Source organism: Peromyscus maniculatus, chromosome 8, assembly GCF_049852395.1.
Source record: "Peromyscus maniculatus bairdii isolate BWxNUB_F1_BW_parent chromosome 8, HU_Pman_BW_mat_3.1, whole genome shotgun sequence".
Classification (NCBI taxonomy): Eukaryota; Metazoa; Chordata; class Mammalia; order Rodentia; family Cricetidae; genus Peromyscus; species Peromyscus maniculatus.
The window spans coordinates 11,682,606-11,697,258 of NC_134859.1; the positions used below are offsets into that span (position 1 = coordinate 11,682,606).

Sequence of the window (14,653 nt, forward strand, 5' to 3'; positions counted from 1 at the left end):
GAGCTCTATAGTCCACTTGCTTTAATTCCTCTGGCATAACATCCTTTATACACAGCTTCAGTTCTGTTCTCATGTCTAGCTTCTTTCTTGCCTGGTTTCTCTCTATACTTATCTATTGCTACCTCTAAGTTCTATCTTAATTCTCTCGTCTTAACTCTGCCTCATCTAGGTCCTTTACATCTTGTTCTTACCCAGCTAGTACTTCCCCATCTGACTCTTCCTCATCTTCCATCTCGTTCCTCTAGTCCTCTCTTCTAGCCCTTTAATCTAGTTCTTCCCCATCTGTTTGTTCCTCTCAAGTTCTTACCCATCTAGTTCTTCCATTTTCTTTTCTCTTCTCCATCCCCTGTGCCCTGTAAGTCCTGGTATTTAAAGCCAGGCTTCCAGGGTCAAACGGAGGGGTGATAAGAATCACATAGGGAGGCAATAACCGTTAATTATCATTTGCAACCCCAAAGGGAAATGAATTAACTAAAAGCTAAATTTGGGTAATATCTAAGAAGAGGGAATCTTATGTACTCAACTATAGTCTTAAATGTGATTGGTAGAAAATGTTAAGAATCTATAAGTGGCTAGGTCAATGGGAGAAAATAAAACTGTCTTCTTTTTTTTTTGGGGGGGGCCCTCAGCCTTTGGTTCATAGTTCATAGTTTCCATTCATTTGGTTATTTGTCCCTGTGCTTTATCTAACCTTGGTTTCAACAATTCTCGCTCATATAAACCCTCCTCTTTCTCACCAATCAGACTCCCAGCGCTCCAAAACTGTCTTCTTTTTTCCTGTGGCTTCTATCTGTCCAATCTATCTGCCGTTTTTCTGCAGGGTGGGGGAAAGTGTGCTCAGTCGCTAGGCAACCTGTGTACAGCCTCTGTGTACATCTGTGTAGATGCCTCTGTATGGGCGTACATGGGCTGCAAAGAGGGTGCCTAGAGAAATTCAGATAAATAGAGCTTAAGCTTTAAGGTGTTTACGCAGAGAGTGGATACAAACGGTGAGAAAGAAAGTTAGCTCAAGTTATTTATGCTAAGATAAGATACTAAAAAACAAGAGATAGTGTCAGGACATAAACAACTTGTAAATAGGGTGCCTTTAAAATGATTGGTTGGTTCCTTCACCCTCTCCTAGGGTTCTGAGGTTTTCTGGTATAAAGGAAGCTGACTGCCTATCAATAAATGAGTTCTTGCTTGACTTGACTCCCCGCTGCCTCTGATTGTCTCCGGGTAAGAGGGAGCAAGGGCGTGCACTTGCCTTTCCTCGGTCACCTCTTCACAGATGACCTAAGTTCCCGGTGGTGCAGGTCCCCACACCTGTGGTGATAGTTAAAGGGAGATCTGGAACTAGAGGTAAGGTTTGGGAAAGGAGGAAGTAAAGCTTAATTGGCACATCCGCCAGGCCTTCTCAGGTAGCCTGGACGCTTAAGTCAGAGAGTACAGAGGTATCTCTGATAAGGCAGGGGGGCTGGAGAGATGGCTCAGCGGTTAAGAGCACTGACTGCTCCTCTAGAGGTCCTGAGTTCAATTCCCAGCAACCACATGGTGGCTCACTACCATCTGTAATGAGATCTGGCGCCCTCTTCTGTACACATAATAAATAAATAAATCTTAAAAAAAAAAAAAAAAGGCAGTAAATTGGGGGTGGGAGATGTTGAGGGAGGTGTATGGGGGGGTGAGGGGGTAGACATGATCAAAATACATTGTATACATGTGTGAAAATCTCAAAGAATAAATAGAAAGGGCTGGGAGATGGCTCAGTGTATAAAGATACTTGCTGTCAAACCTGACAACCTGAGTCCTAAGATTTACATCGCATAAGGACAGAACTGACTCCCAGACAGGCGGGCAGGCAGACAGACACACACACACACTCACAAACTATTTCAAGGATCCCACATACTCCAAGTCACCCACCTCAGCCCATTCAAAGCACTTTAGAGTAGGCCTTTCAGACAGACAGACCTCTTACTAGACCCAGAGACTCTGCAGGTTTTGGTCTATCACCACTGGGGCTACAAGACAGGCTGCCACTGAGTATCAGGACCAAGTACAGTACCGGGTACAATTCCAAGCCAGCTCTGCCTTTTTGAGGTCAGCTCTTCACATTAACTGGGGAGATTGGTTTATCTTGAAACTCCCCTACAGGGTTAAAGGCCACTAGAAGCTGTCTGGACCATACTGTTAAGTTCTTCTCACATCCCCAACTGCAGTTCAATTAAAAGGCCTGTCACCACATATTCATTTGTACAAAGTTAAGGATGTTCCATCCCTAGAAGCTCAAACAGCCTCTTGGAGATCTTCATCACTTCAAGCCCCATCTCCAGACCCTAGTGAGTAACCAAAGGGCTGAGCTCATCACTTCCCTTGAGTTTTAACCTCCGCCTCATTTCCTTATCTCACTGTTACTGGGCTTCTCATCTCCGCCATCACTATTACCATACTCTTTCGTCTGTCTTCCTGAAATCACCTAACCACTGTGACCTCTGCTCCCTGCCTTTACTTCTGTTCACAGCGCCTTTTTTATTATTCTATTCTGTGTCTAGCTCCTGCTTACTTAACCTTTTAGTATGGTTAGCGTCTTCCAGATTACTGGCTAGTACACTCCAAAATGGGATTATCTTTCGGATATCAACTATTGCCATCAACACTCATATCTGTCTCTCACCCATGAGGGTCTCATGACTTCCAAACAAGTGTCACAGTCCAGGGTTCATCCTTCTTTGTTAACTAACCCTGCCACCTCCAAAATCTGACTCAAGCCTTTTATTTTGACTTAAGGCCCCATGACCCTAAAACAGATTAAAAACACCTATTAAGCCGGGCGGTGGTGGCACATGCCTTCATTCCCAGCACTCTAGAGGCAGAGCCAGGTGGATCTCTGTGAGTTCGAGGCCAGCCTGGGCTACAGAGCAAGATCCAGGACAGGCACCAAAATTACACAGAGAAACCCTGTCTTGAAAAAACAAAAACAAACAAACAAAAAGAACACCTATTAGCAGCCCCCTATCTCCAACCCCTTCTGAACTCTGAAATAGTTCCAGAAGAGATTTGTGAGGCTGTGGATATAGCCCAGGTGGTAGAACATGACAAACATGTTTGAAGTCTTGGGTTCGATCTCATCACCACATAAATTGGGTACGGTGGTGATGCGGGTCTGTTATCCCAGCATTTGGGAGGCAGACAGCAAGATCAGAAACTCAAGGTCATCTTTTGCTACACAGCAAAATAAAGGGCAGCCTGAGCTACATAGAAGTTATGAGTTACTATCATTATTGTTATTTTTAAAGATTTATTTATTTGTTTGTTTGTTTATTTGTTTATTTATTTGTTTATTTATTTATTTATTTATTTATTTATTTATTTATTTATTTATTTATGTATAGTGTTCTGTCAGCATGTATGCCTGCTGGCCAGAAGAGGGTGCCAGATCTCATTACAGATGGCTGTGAGCCACCATGTGGTTGCTGGGAATTGAACTCAGGACTTTTGGAAGAGCAGCCAGTGACCTTAACCACTGAGCCATCTCTCCAGCCCTATCATTGTTATTATTATTATTTTGAGACAGGGTCTCATTATGTAGCCTTGGCTAGCCTGGAGCTATACAGACCAGACTGGTCTCAAACTCAGAGAGATCCACCTGCCTCAGCTTCCCAAGTGCTGAGATTAAAGGTACACACCACAAATGGCTAACTTAGGCTCTAATTGTCTAAGACATCACAGGGTACTGTGGCAGGCTCTAAGCAACCAGGATCTGATTGTTTAAAAGTAGAGGATTTTGTTTTTTAGATGTTTTATACAGAACTTAACAGAGAAAAATAACATTGTCACTGGCTGCCCTTTTTAACCCTTAATTCTAGCTTGCTCAGCTTATAGCACTATGGAACCTGGCTTGATTTTATTTATTTATTTATTTATTTATTTATTTATTTATTTATTTACTTACTTATTTATATCTGTCTAGAATGACAGTAATTATCTCTAGCTTGCCCCCTCTTCAGAGAGAGACTTGCAAGCCAGGGTTAGAGCAAATGATGGAAATTGGGGTTGTTCTAAGTAGAACATGAGGAGTAGCTATTTCCTCAGAATGGAAACATTCTCTCCTGGAGAGAGAATGGAGCCAGTTAATACTCCAGATGTTAAGGAGGATGAAAATGAGCACAAGACCTGAGTCTGGGCCCTAGTACCCACATAAGAAGCCAGCTGTAGTGTCAGCATCAAGACCGGCGGATCCCTGGAGCTTGTTGGTCAATCAGCCAGTCAGCCTGCCTAGCCTAAATGGTAGGTAAGCTCCAGGCTCCACTGAGACAGTCTCCAAGGTGGACGGCTCCTGAAGAATGACACCGTATGTCCTCTGGCCCCAAACACCCATACGAAGTTAAAGAAACTCTAGGCTCAGGAAACTCTGTTCCCATCTGACAGACATTTGTTTACATCTGCCCAGGAAAAGGCATATAACACACCACCACCAGTTAGACCATGTAATATCTGCATAGGTAATTTTATGAGGTGTGTGTGTGTGTGTGTGTGTGTGTGTGTGTGTGTGTGTGTGTGAACAATCCAAGCAAGCTGCATGGTAGTACAGCAATTGTGTACCACTCCACCCGATTCATGGCACTGGGAGCCTTACCAGCCCTGCCCTACTCCATAAGCCCAGGACCCTGCTCCTACTAGAGCAGATCCTTCACTAATATCTAGTTAATCTACATTCATCTCCTCCCCTTCCCTTACTTCATACTCCCACTGCCCACCTCCTATGGAAAAGGCCCACAAGATAAAGGGAGAACGTGAAAATGATTTTTTTTAAAGTTGGCCCAGAAAACCAAGCGTTTGCACACACTCATCTGAGCCAAGAGCTGGGGTAAGAATAAGGATTGCTTTGACAAACTGCTGCTAAAAACTGTCCACCATCCTGTCCTCCAAAAGAACAGCCAGTTAGACAGCTTCCTCTGGGGATGATTAAGATGGCTTCCTGGCATCTGATTTCCTGGTCCTAGAGGGTTGGGATCTAACTCTCTCAAAAGATAAACACTATTATGACTCCTATCTCAAGCCTACTTTCTAAACATAATGTTTTACTTCTGAATAATTGTGCCCTTTTTTAAAATCTCTGCACCGTTAGTGATCAATAGCTGTTGTATCAAGACCATGATTCGATTCCCTCCTGGGAACCAGTTTTACAAGACAAAAATATCCTGTCTTTAAAAAGCCTGATCTATGAAGATCCAATGATGAAGTCATTACTTTTGCATACTAACCTAAACACTTAAAAAACAAAACAACAACAACAACAAAAAAACCAACCGACTTCACAGGAACACAGCCTCCTAAACAGACCTGCAAACATCTTTACCGCTATAAAAAGGGAAAGGATAATTTTTGCAGATCCTTCATCACCCTGGCCACCATTCACTTAGGCCTCACCCTGCTAGCACAGAACAGTCCAACCCAAGAAAGGCATCCAATACCTTGCTTCAACCGATCTACTGCTACTTTTCTTAGAACCTACAGGAAAGAGCAGTTTGTCTGAAACACAAAGGCCCTCAATGAAGACTCATACATACTCATGTTTCCTGGGAGACATTTATTATAAACCTTTCAAACATTTTCAACAGGGAAAGACATAATTCCTAATTTCTTTAGGATCTGTTTTTGTTTCTGAGGAATCATGGAACCTTCCAGAAACACGTCTCTAGAGCGCTATGCACCTTTTTAACAGGTGGAAGAAAGTCTCAATCTCCAGAAAGGTAGACTGCAACCACATATCCATTTAATCTGTAACATGCTGGGCTCACCTGCAGATTCTATCTTATGACTTCCTATGTCTCTAGTCCCCTTTTTTCTGAGGTCACCTTATATGATAATGAGCACTCCTGCCAAACTACTCAGAGGAGTAGGTACTGTAGTGTTAGAATTAGACTGTCCGGGACTTCCCAGCCAGGGCCTTGCAAAAAGATGCAACTTAAAATCAGTCATGTTGACCTTCAACTGGTCTCCCAGGAGACCTAGCCCTTCTTCTTTGGTCTCAAGGGCCTCAGGAGCCCAAACTCTCCTGCTAAATGTCACAAATAAGGAGGGAATTGAAGTCACTTGTATTCCCAAAACTGTTGGAATACTAGAATCAGTACAGCACCCAAACCATACCTTAGTCAAAATAAAGAAGGTGGGTGCACCTGAAGGCAGGATGAACTTCATAGATAAGTGGCCCTGAGCAGGTTACCTCCAAGAACTTCAATTCTTACTTCTGGAAACTTGAGTTTTAAGCTAGTTCTTCACCTCTGCACCTCCCTTAAAATAAGTTCCAATTTCTTTATATTAATTACCAGCAAAATACACTACATGGGCAGAGAATACCAGCTCTGGATAAGATAACTTTCTGCCAAAACTAGGGCAAAAAGAAACCCCATTGTTTCTAACCAGTGTGAGTTCCCTGATGACTTGTAAGGCGTGAGCTCCGAGAGAAGCTTTCTCCACATTCAGAACATTTATATGGTCTTTCTCCTGTATGGGTTCTCAGGTGACGAATCCGGTTGGAACTGTGAGAGAAACTGTCTCCACACTCATGACAGGTATAGGGTTTTTCTCCTGTGTGAATTCTCTGGTGCCTGATTAAGTTAGATCTATGAGAGAAGTTTTCCCCACAAAGGTTACACTTATATGGTTTTTCTCCTGTGTGTGTTCTCTGGTGTCTGGTAAGGTGCATGCCCTGCCGGAAACTTTTCCCACAAGTTGAACATTCAAAGAGTCTCTTCTCCACTCTGTGGGCTCCACGGTGTGTAAGAAGGGGGGCACCACCATTCACTCCCTGTCCACACTCAGGGAGAGGGTCAAGTCGCTCTTTCTCATGGGTTCTTTCATGAATGACAAGATGTGAGCTTCGAGAGAAACTTTTTCCGCACTCACTACACCGGTAGGGCCTCTCTCCAGTGTGGATCCTCTGGTGCCGAAGCAGGTTGGAGCTGTGAGCAAAGATCTCCCCACACTCTGGGCACTTGTAAGGCTTCTCCCCAGTGTGTGTCCTCTGGTGTCTGTGGAGGTTGGAGTTACAGGAGAAGCTTTTCCCACAGACACTGCACTGATAGGGCTTTTCACCTGTGTGGGTGCGCTGATGGCGGGTGAGGTGGGTATTTTGACTGAAGCATTTCCCACATTCAAGGCACTTATGGGCTTCCTCCCCAACATGTGTTCTATGCAGTGACAGAAAATGTGGGTGCCCACCAAAGACTTCCCCACACTCTCCATCCATGCACAGTTTTTCTGCTGCATGTATCCTCTGGTGCCTGATGACGTTTGAGTGATTAGAAAAGTTCTTGCCACATAAGGGGCACAGATGAAGCTTCTTGGGCTGTCCCTTTGGTCGGGCCAGTCCTCTACAACCTGTGGTTCCCATCAAGGACTCCTCTACTGTGTCCTCGGGGGGACAGTCCCAGTGTCCTTCTTCTCTGTTATCAGCTCTTCCCTGCTCAGGACTCCAGGGCATCTCCCTTCTGGCCTGGCCAGGCAGCAGTACTGGAGGATGGGTACTTTCAGGAGAAACAGACTCAACACTTCTTTCTGGGTTCTCAAACTTTTCTACCCCTAGGAAGAGAGAGAAAACAAACCTCTAGATTATTTTACAGAGGAAAAAAGAAATCTCTACATGCCTTTCATGTGAGAGGCCCTGAGAAAAGAGTTCGAGCTCAGTTTCCCACCCTGACCTTGTCGGGAAAGCATGCCAGAGAAGCACATGGAAACGAGGACTTGGAGCTCAGACTCGTCTTGGAACTCCCTTTTGTAGGCCCCACCCTGCTCTCTGACCAGCTTTTACCCTTCTGGTATGGACCAAGGCTGAGACTAGAGTGTCCCGAGTGAGCCCCAGAGTTAGAATCTCCTCAGATGTACAGCCACATTCTTCCCTTGTCTGGCTGAGTGTGCAGGAGACACTGCCACTGTCCCCAGTGTGCCGCACTGGCCATGCACTCAGCCCCCACAATGTCACACACACCTTGGGAGCCCTTTAAGCCTTGTTTGGCTCCACTTCTCACCTGGAACTGGTTCTCTGGGGCTCCCGCCTCCCTTGTAGCTCGGCACACTGGGGTCCCACGGTTTCCCTTCTTGTTCCGCCTGGGTGCTCAAGACCTCCTGACCGGGAATGCAAGACTCTGTTCACAATGAAAGAAACATCACCACACTCTTCACCACACGGAGAAAACAGCCTTGTTCCCTGCCAGCAGCAGAGAACCAACTCCCCCTAAGTCTAACATGTATTACTGGAGAAACACACCAAACCATTCCCAGCAGTTACTCTATAGAAAAAAGAAATTAGAGAAGACTATGGGGTTTTTAATATTTTCAAAAAACTTGAATTTTTAAAAATGAGAATATACAATTTGTAATTCAAGTAACTATAAAATGAACACAGGATGACCACTGCTTTGAGAATCAACTTACTTTAGTGAAAGAGTTGGCTACTTGTAGATGGAGCTAAATTTAACTGTAAAACTCTAGAAAAAACCATGAAATCAACTGGAAAAGAACTCAGGCTCTTAGAAGACCATGACATTAAAATGTGTGAGTCCTCCTGTGCTGGGCTAAGGAAAAGCAAACAGCTCACTTGACCTCCAGCAAACACTGACTCCAGCAGAGGCTCATCTCCACCAACCACTCTCTGGTCAGAGTGGCACAGCAGTGGAAAGTGAGGCAGAGCCCAGGAGGTGGTCTCAGGAAGGAAGCAAAAGCACTACAATGCTGCACAACACAGTTCTAACCAGCTCTACACAAACATGGTGGACGAAAACAGCCGCAATGTGGCATCTTCCTGGTGTGGGCTTCAATATAACCAATCATACTGCACACACGGCCTTAGTCAGATTGCCTTCAACTTCTTCTTTTTCTTTTTAGAGACAGGTGTACCCTGGCTGTCCTGGAACTCACTCTGTAGACCAGGCTGGCCTCAAACTCACAGATCTGCCTGCCTCTGCCTCCAGAGTACTGAGATTAAAGGCGTGTGCCACCACTATCTGGCACCTCCAACTTTTATTATGAGAATTCTCATATACACAAGCAAGCTGAGGAATTATGTAATATTTACATATATCCCACCTACATATCAGTTTATCTTATTTTATTGGCATCATAATTTTAACCTTTTTACCTTTGTTCAACACACAGATGTACTTTAATGAATGTATTGTCTAGCCTACTTGGCATATACAGTGTTCCAAATCTACAAGTCCCTCTTCCCTTCCTGGATTTTTACAGGCTAAGAGAGCTAATAAACTGGTATATTGGTGCCAGCACCCGTGGACTTTCTGTCTCTGGTAAGAAGTCTAGATATTCCAACGGAGCACAGAGGGCATACATGCAAGTAACATACATGCAAGTAAGAAGGTAGAGCACCGAACGTGTGTGACGTGGGCCTGTGGTCACTGGCTAGGCTCTGTGCTGCCCTTGCAAGTCTCTACAGCTCAGACTCTGCCTTTAACTCCAGCAACGGAAGTACGGCCTAAGGATGCCACAAGTCTATCAACTGCCACTTGGCAGATGTTTAACTGACCCTAGTAGGAGAAACTTTCTGTGTGTGGGGTGTCTCTTGACAAAACTAAGAGCTCATGTACAGAAGGAATGTGTGTTCTAAGGAGCAGGACACTCTGGTCGTAAATGCCATCATTCCAGAAAGAGAAGTTCTTACCTAGTGTGCCCACATTCTCATAACTATCTTGCACCATATCCCTTGAGAGAGCTCTCTTACTAGGATCCTGATGGCCCCACTCCTGAGAGATATACATTGCCATGTCTTCGAAGTTCTCGGGCAACTGAAATAACACAAGATCTCCTTTAGCATCACATGTAACAGGAACAATTCAAGCTGAGTTATTGTCAAAGGGATAAAACCAGGAGTGCCAAGACCACATCACGGGGGAAGAAGGGTCCCAGGCCTATAAGTGATGGGTTGAAAAGACAAAGAAGCTAAGGGTGATATCTGATCAGAAAGAAAAGATCCTCCTAGTAGCTGAGGGGCACCTCCCACCCCAAAAGGAGAGGAGAAAAGGAGGATTCTGGGGAGAGGCAATGAGAACTTCCACATCACCTGGGACCCAGTCATATCCTTATCTTCCATATTCCCTTCAGGAGGAAAGAGAGAGAGCCAGGGAGCAGATAATGCTGAAGATGACAGAAATCATAATGAGAACAGTAAAACTAAATTTCGGCAACCCACAGATTATTACAACACAATATGCATTCCCCAACACCCAGCCTCAGTTTTCAGACTGACATTACACAAACAGTATCAACAGGTGTGAAGAGGGTCTGAAGACATGGGATGGGCTTTCATCCCAGCAACCATGTTCTAACCACACACATCCCCACATCAACCATCTAACTATAAACTGCCAGTGCTGTACACAAAAGGGCTTCACTAAGAGACTACCCTTTCCTCCCACCTAACCCTCACGGAACCCACACCACCAGCTGTAGGTTTTCCAGACCACATCTGAGAACCTTAACTTCAATTCTTCCTCCTTGGCACCTGTGCTACATTCTACTAGGGTCAGGGCAACCCCAAAGTCCCTCCTCCCTCCCACCTGCCCAGGTAACTGCCCCTCACCCCTCTCCTTTACAGCCTGGGGGTCCCTTTGGGGGCTGGGGTCTAGCAGCTCCTGCAGCCTGGGGCCAGGGCTTCGCTCAGTCTCCATTGGCTCCAGCTTGAAGCTCGGTGACTCTCCTGCTGTCTCCAGTGGCAAAGGCTCCTCCAAAAGTACTTCTGCTCCCCGCCCTTGGTTTGTGACCTGGGAACCAACCCACATCACTCAGCATCACAACCGGGCTGACAGAAAGGAAATTAGTACAGGATTCTTAGGACACGCCTTCAACAGAGACCCACAGACCATCCCTTTGGTCTTTGCCAAGAGGATGGTTAATGCTAAGGACTTTTTAGAGTGTATGTGACAGAGAAAACGAGGGGCGGGGGGGCTGGAGCATGAAAAAATGAGGGTCCACAGCCAGCGCACACCTCAATATACTCTTCTGATACATCTCACTTCTTTCTGCTCGCTCGCTCTCCCCGTTCCTAGATGCTTCCATTCACTATTAGATAAGGTGAACTTATCCGGCAGTGACCAGAAAGCCTCAGTGCTTAGCTGATTTTGAAAGGTCAATGAACTGAGATCCAACTCTGCATCGGAGACTGTTGACTAAGGTATAGTGGGTATTAACCACTAAGTATAAGCCTGAGGTGGTGGCATGTGCCTGTGGTAATCCCAAAACTAGAGAGATTGAAGCAGGAGGATTGCCTCGAGTTTAAGCTTGGGTTACATGTCTAGAACCTGCCTTTTAAAAAGAGCAGAGCCAAGCATGGTGGCACACGCCTGTACTGAAGAACTCAAGAGTTTTGCAAACTGAGCTCAGAGGATCACCACTGGTCTGGAGTCGAGCTGGTAAGACACAGTCATCTGGGCTACCTAAGACCCTGTCACAAAACAAACAAACGCAAGCAGTGGCATCCAAAGTTGACATACTGTTCTCCTGACCCTCCAAACTGCCCCCAGACAGCACTTTGGCATCTTCATTTTACCAACAGAAAAACAGGACCCACGAGATTAAGTAGTCTGCCCAAAGTCATAAAGCTAGTACTAGCGATAGCACTAAGTGGTCACTAACTACTGGTGGAGCGACGCCTACAGGTTGAAATAAAGTCCTCGTCACCGCTCACTACCGTCATATGGGGAAAATCTGGAAGAAAACTGTTCCAGATAAACGACATAAATCCCTCTTCCTCATGTAAAGTCTACTCAGTAATCAAGTAGATTTGACTACAAAACTAGGCTAGCACAATGTCCCAGTCTTCCGGGCCAAACCACGGATAAAACAGCTCTGTCACCTGTTGCCTCAGTTTCCCAAGTTCTCTCTGCATACGCTCCACAAGGGTTACTGCTTCTTCGCCACTCTCTGGGCGCAACTCCTGCACCCTGCTCTGAATCTCTTGGGGAAGGATAGTCAGGAACTGCTCCAGCACCAACAGCTCCAGTATCTGCTCCTTGGTGCGCAACTCCGGCCGCAGCCACCCATGGCAAAGCTCCTGCAGCTGGCTAAGGGCCTCTCGGGGACCAGAGGCCTCCTGAAAGCGGAACCGTCGAAAACGCAGGTGGGAGGCCTCCGGGCTGGAGTCTGGGTCCGGCGGGGGTACCTCCTGGCTCCAGGTGCTGTCCTCCTCCAGTTTCACTATCAGGAGCCCTTCCGGCTCCTGGGAGCCCGGACCAGCAGCCATGCTCAATGCCCCCAGAGTGCCTAGGTCCCGAAACCAGCTCCGTCCGCCTCCAAAGGCGCCCTAAGTTCCGTCCCACAGCAGAGCACGACCGCAGTAGCCGAGAGGGCCGGGGCTCCAAATCCCGCCGGAAGAACCCAGTTCGGAGTCTGGCAATAGCCCTGCAGCGTCTCCACCTGACCGGTTTCTCAGGCCCGCACAGAACTTAGCCCTCGGCGCCCGCGGCGGAAGTTTCAGCGCGCGAGTTGGGCGTCATAAGCCAACGGCCGCTCGTCGGGACGGACTTCCGGTTCACGTTTTGCTTACTCTGTCTCCCATTGGGTCGGGTCTCGCCACGTACTCACTGCCGACTCACGACCAGGGAGAATTTGCATCAAAGAGCGGGAGGAGACACCGGCCATGTGTTGATGAGAGGCGGGGCTGCGGAGTGGGCGTGGCAGCCGTAGGCGTGCGAGTCTCTGGGCCGGTCTGGCCGGGGCATGACCTGGGTCAGATTTTCTTAGGAAATTTGCCAAAAATTTGCCAAAAGGTACATTCCTGAGCCACGCTCGAACCAGAATGCAGATGCGTTAGAGTGTCTTGTTGGGGTCCCGAAATGTCCGTTGTTAACAACTCACAAAGAAAACCTCCCTGAAGGCGGATCCCAACACCCCGGAGAACTACAGCCTGCAGCGGAGACCGCTGCACTGCGCTCATGGGACTCGCGCTGCGCGGTGACTGCCGGGAAATGTAGTCCCTGGCACGCCCTTCTTCCTGCGCCTGCGTTGTGGATCAAGCGTCCCAAAGCCGTCCGAGTTCCACCCACCACAGTAAACCTTATACGGAGCCTGTCCTTAAGCCTCTCTTTGAGCAGTTGTTCCCTAGTGCTCCAACTTTAGGTGGCTGGTCGACCCAGAGGAACGCGCTGAGTGTGGTTTGTTCTCTCTCCATTCTCCCAGCTCAGGTCTATGGCTGTGACTGTCATTCGAAAGGAAGAAGAGAAGAACACACCAGGAGGACTCCCTTCTCTTTTGAAGAGAACTGCCCAGGCCTGAGACTGGAGCGTGCCTGTGACAGCTCATGGAGTCCGCAGATCCTAGGAGTGTGTCGCGAAAACCAGTAATCGCTTATTGAACACATGATTACATGAACTAGGACCTTCACTGTATTGTATGAAGGAGGCTCTATTATAAGTCCTATGATTGTGGCATTGAGTGTCGGTTAAGTCTTTTGCCCAAGATCACACAGCTATCTTATCGCAAAAGCTTAGGCTGAGGAAATAAAAATGGTCTGTTTTGGATGACTGTGTGTAGAGTCCTGAGTAGTTCCTAGTTTCATCACAGGTACAAAGGCCCACAGGCTGTCAGGGCAAATGCTTACCCAGAAGCTAACTAGCACATGGGCATATATGGGTTCATTCAGAAAAACCTTGTAAAGCTTGTGAGGTTGAGCTAGAGAGATGGCTCAGCGGTTAAGAGAACGTGATCTTTTCCAGGGGACCTAGGTTCTGTTCCCAACAATCTCCAATCTCGTGGTGGCTCACAGCCTTCTGCAGTTTTAGTTCCAGGGGATCTGACACCCTCTTCTGGCCTCCAAGGGCTCTGGTGCATGCCAGGCATATATATGCAGTTGCAGCCCAAACTGAAAGATTAATGGCCTAGAAGCTTCAGACAGGAAAGTTGACTTGGCTGGCAACACCTGTGAGATGTTAGGATCCAGGGAGCTTCTGTTAAGATCAACTACCAACCTCTGGTTTTTACTGTCAGCCTCCCAGAGTGGCCAGGCCCCTCCCCCGAGGACCTCCAACGGCCACGTTCCACCTACGGAGCATTAACTGCCCTAATGGCTGGGCCCTGCCCCCACCCTACAGAGTAAAAACCCAAGCTCTGGACTTAAAATCCCACCAGTCCCCACCCCGGAAGGCTTCACTTTGAAAAGTTCCACCTTTCTCCTCAAGAAACTCTATACAAGTCCTGCCTTCAGCTCAGTTCCCTGCTGTTTCTCACAAGAGCAGAGGCAGCCACCTTCCTGGTTTTTTCCCTCTTTTGTGTGAGGTTTGTTGTGTGGTGTGACTTTGGGGTTTTCCTTGGCTCCCAACTGCCCAGGATGCCTTTCCATCCGGGCTGTTATGGTTACACTTACCACTTTAATAAGACCTCGGGATAACTGACCTGCAGATGCAATCTTCCATCCTTAAAGTTCCTTTTCCGGCCCTATAAAACCCCCAAACCCGTTCTGCTTCCGAGTGGTCAGTCTCCTCTTTCTTTATTTCTGCACTGCCTCAGTCAATCCTGGTCTAACAAAAACATTCAAACACATAAAAATAAATATTTTTTAAAGAAAGACTTTGTGAAGTCAAGTGTCCTCTATGATCATTTTCATATGTTTTAGATATTTCCATTTCAAGGAACTATAGATTCTAACTCGGAAGCCCTTTTCTTC

At 46.7% G+C, this 14,653-nt stretch overlaps 1 protein-coding gene and 1 long non-coding RNA gene across 3 annotated transcripts; one reads left to right on the forward strand and one right to left on the reverse strand.

Annotated features, from left to right (window-relative positions):
• Positions 1 to 5,557: 5,557 nt before the first annotated feature.
• On the reverse strand, positions 5,558 to 12,255 carry Znf263 (zinc finger protein 263). Of its 2 annotated transcripts, XM_006984713.4 has the most exons (6): positions 11,849 to 12,255; positions 10,577 to 10,757; positions 10,058 to 10,131; positions 9,659 to 9,782; positions 8,013 to 8,129; positions 5,558 to 7,566 (listed from the first exon to the last, which is right to left on the reverse strand). In XM_006984713.4, exons 1-6 carry the CDS (start codon positions 12,233 to 12,235, stop codon positions 6,401 to 6,403), a joined length of 2,049 nt encoding a protein of 682 aa, XP_006984775.2. In that variant the 5' UTR covers positions 12,236 to 12,255; the 3' UTR covers positions 5,558 to 6,400. The 2 variants fall into 2 exon arrangements, with proteins under 2 accessions (XP_006984775.2, XP_006984774.2); XM_006984712.4 differs by lacking the exons at positions 10,058 to 10,131; positions 10,577 to 10,757.
• A 365-nt stretch (positions 12,256 to 12,620) lies between these two features.
• On the forward strand, positions 12,621 to 13,511 carry LOC107402182 (uncharacterized). Its single transcript, XR_001579248.3, has 2 exons — positions 12,621 to 12,761; positions 13,171 to 13,511. It is a non-coding gene; the product is annotated as an uncharacterized LOC107402182 (long non-coding RNA).
• Positions 13,512 to 14,653: the final 1,142 nt, after the last annotated feature.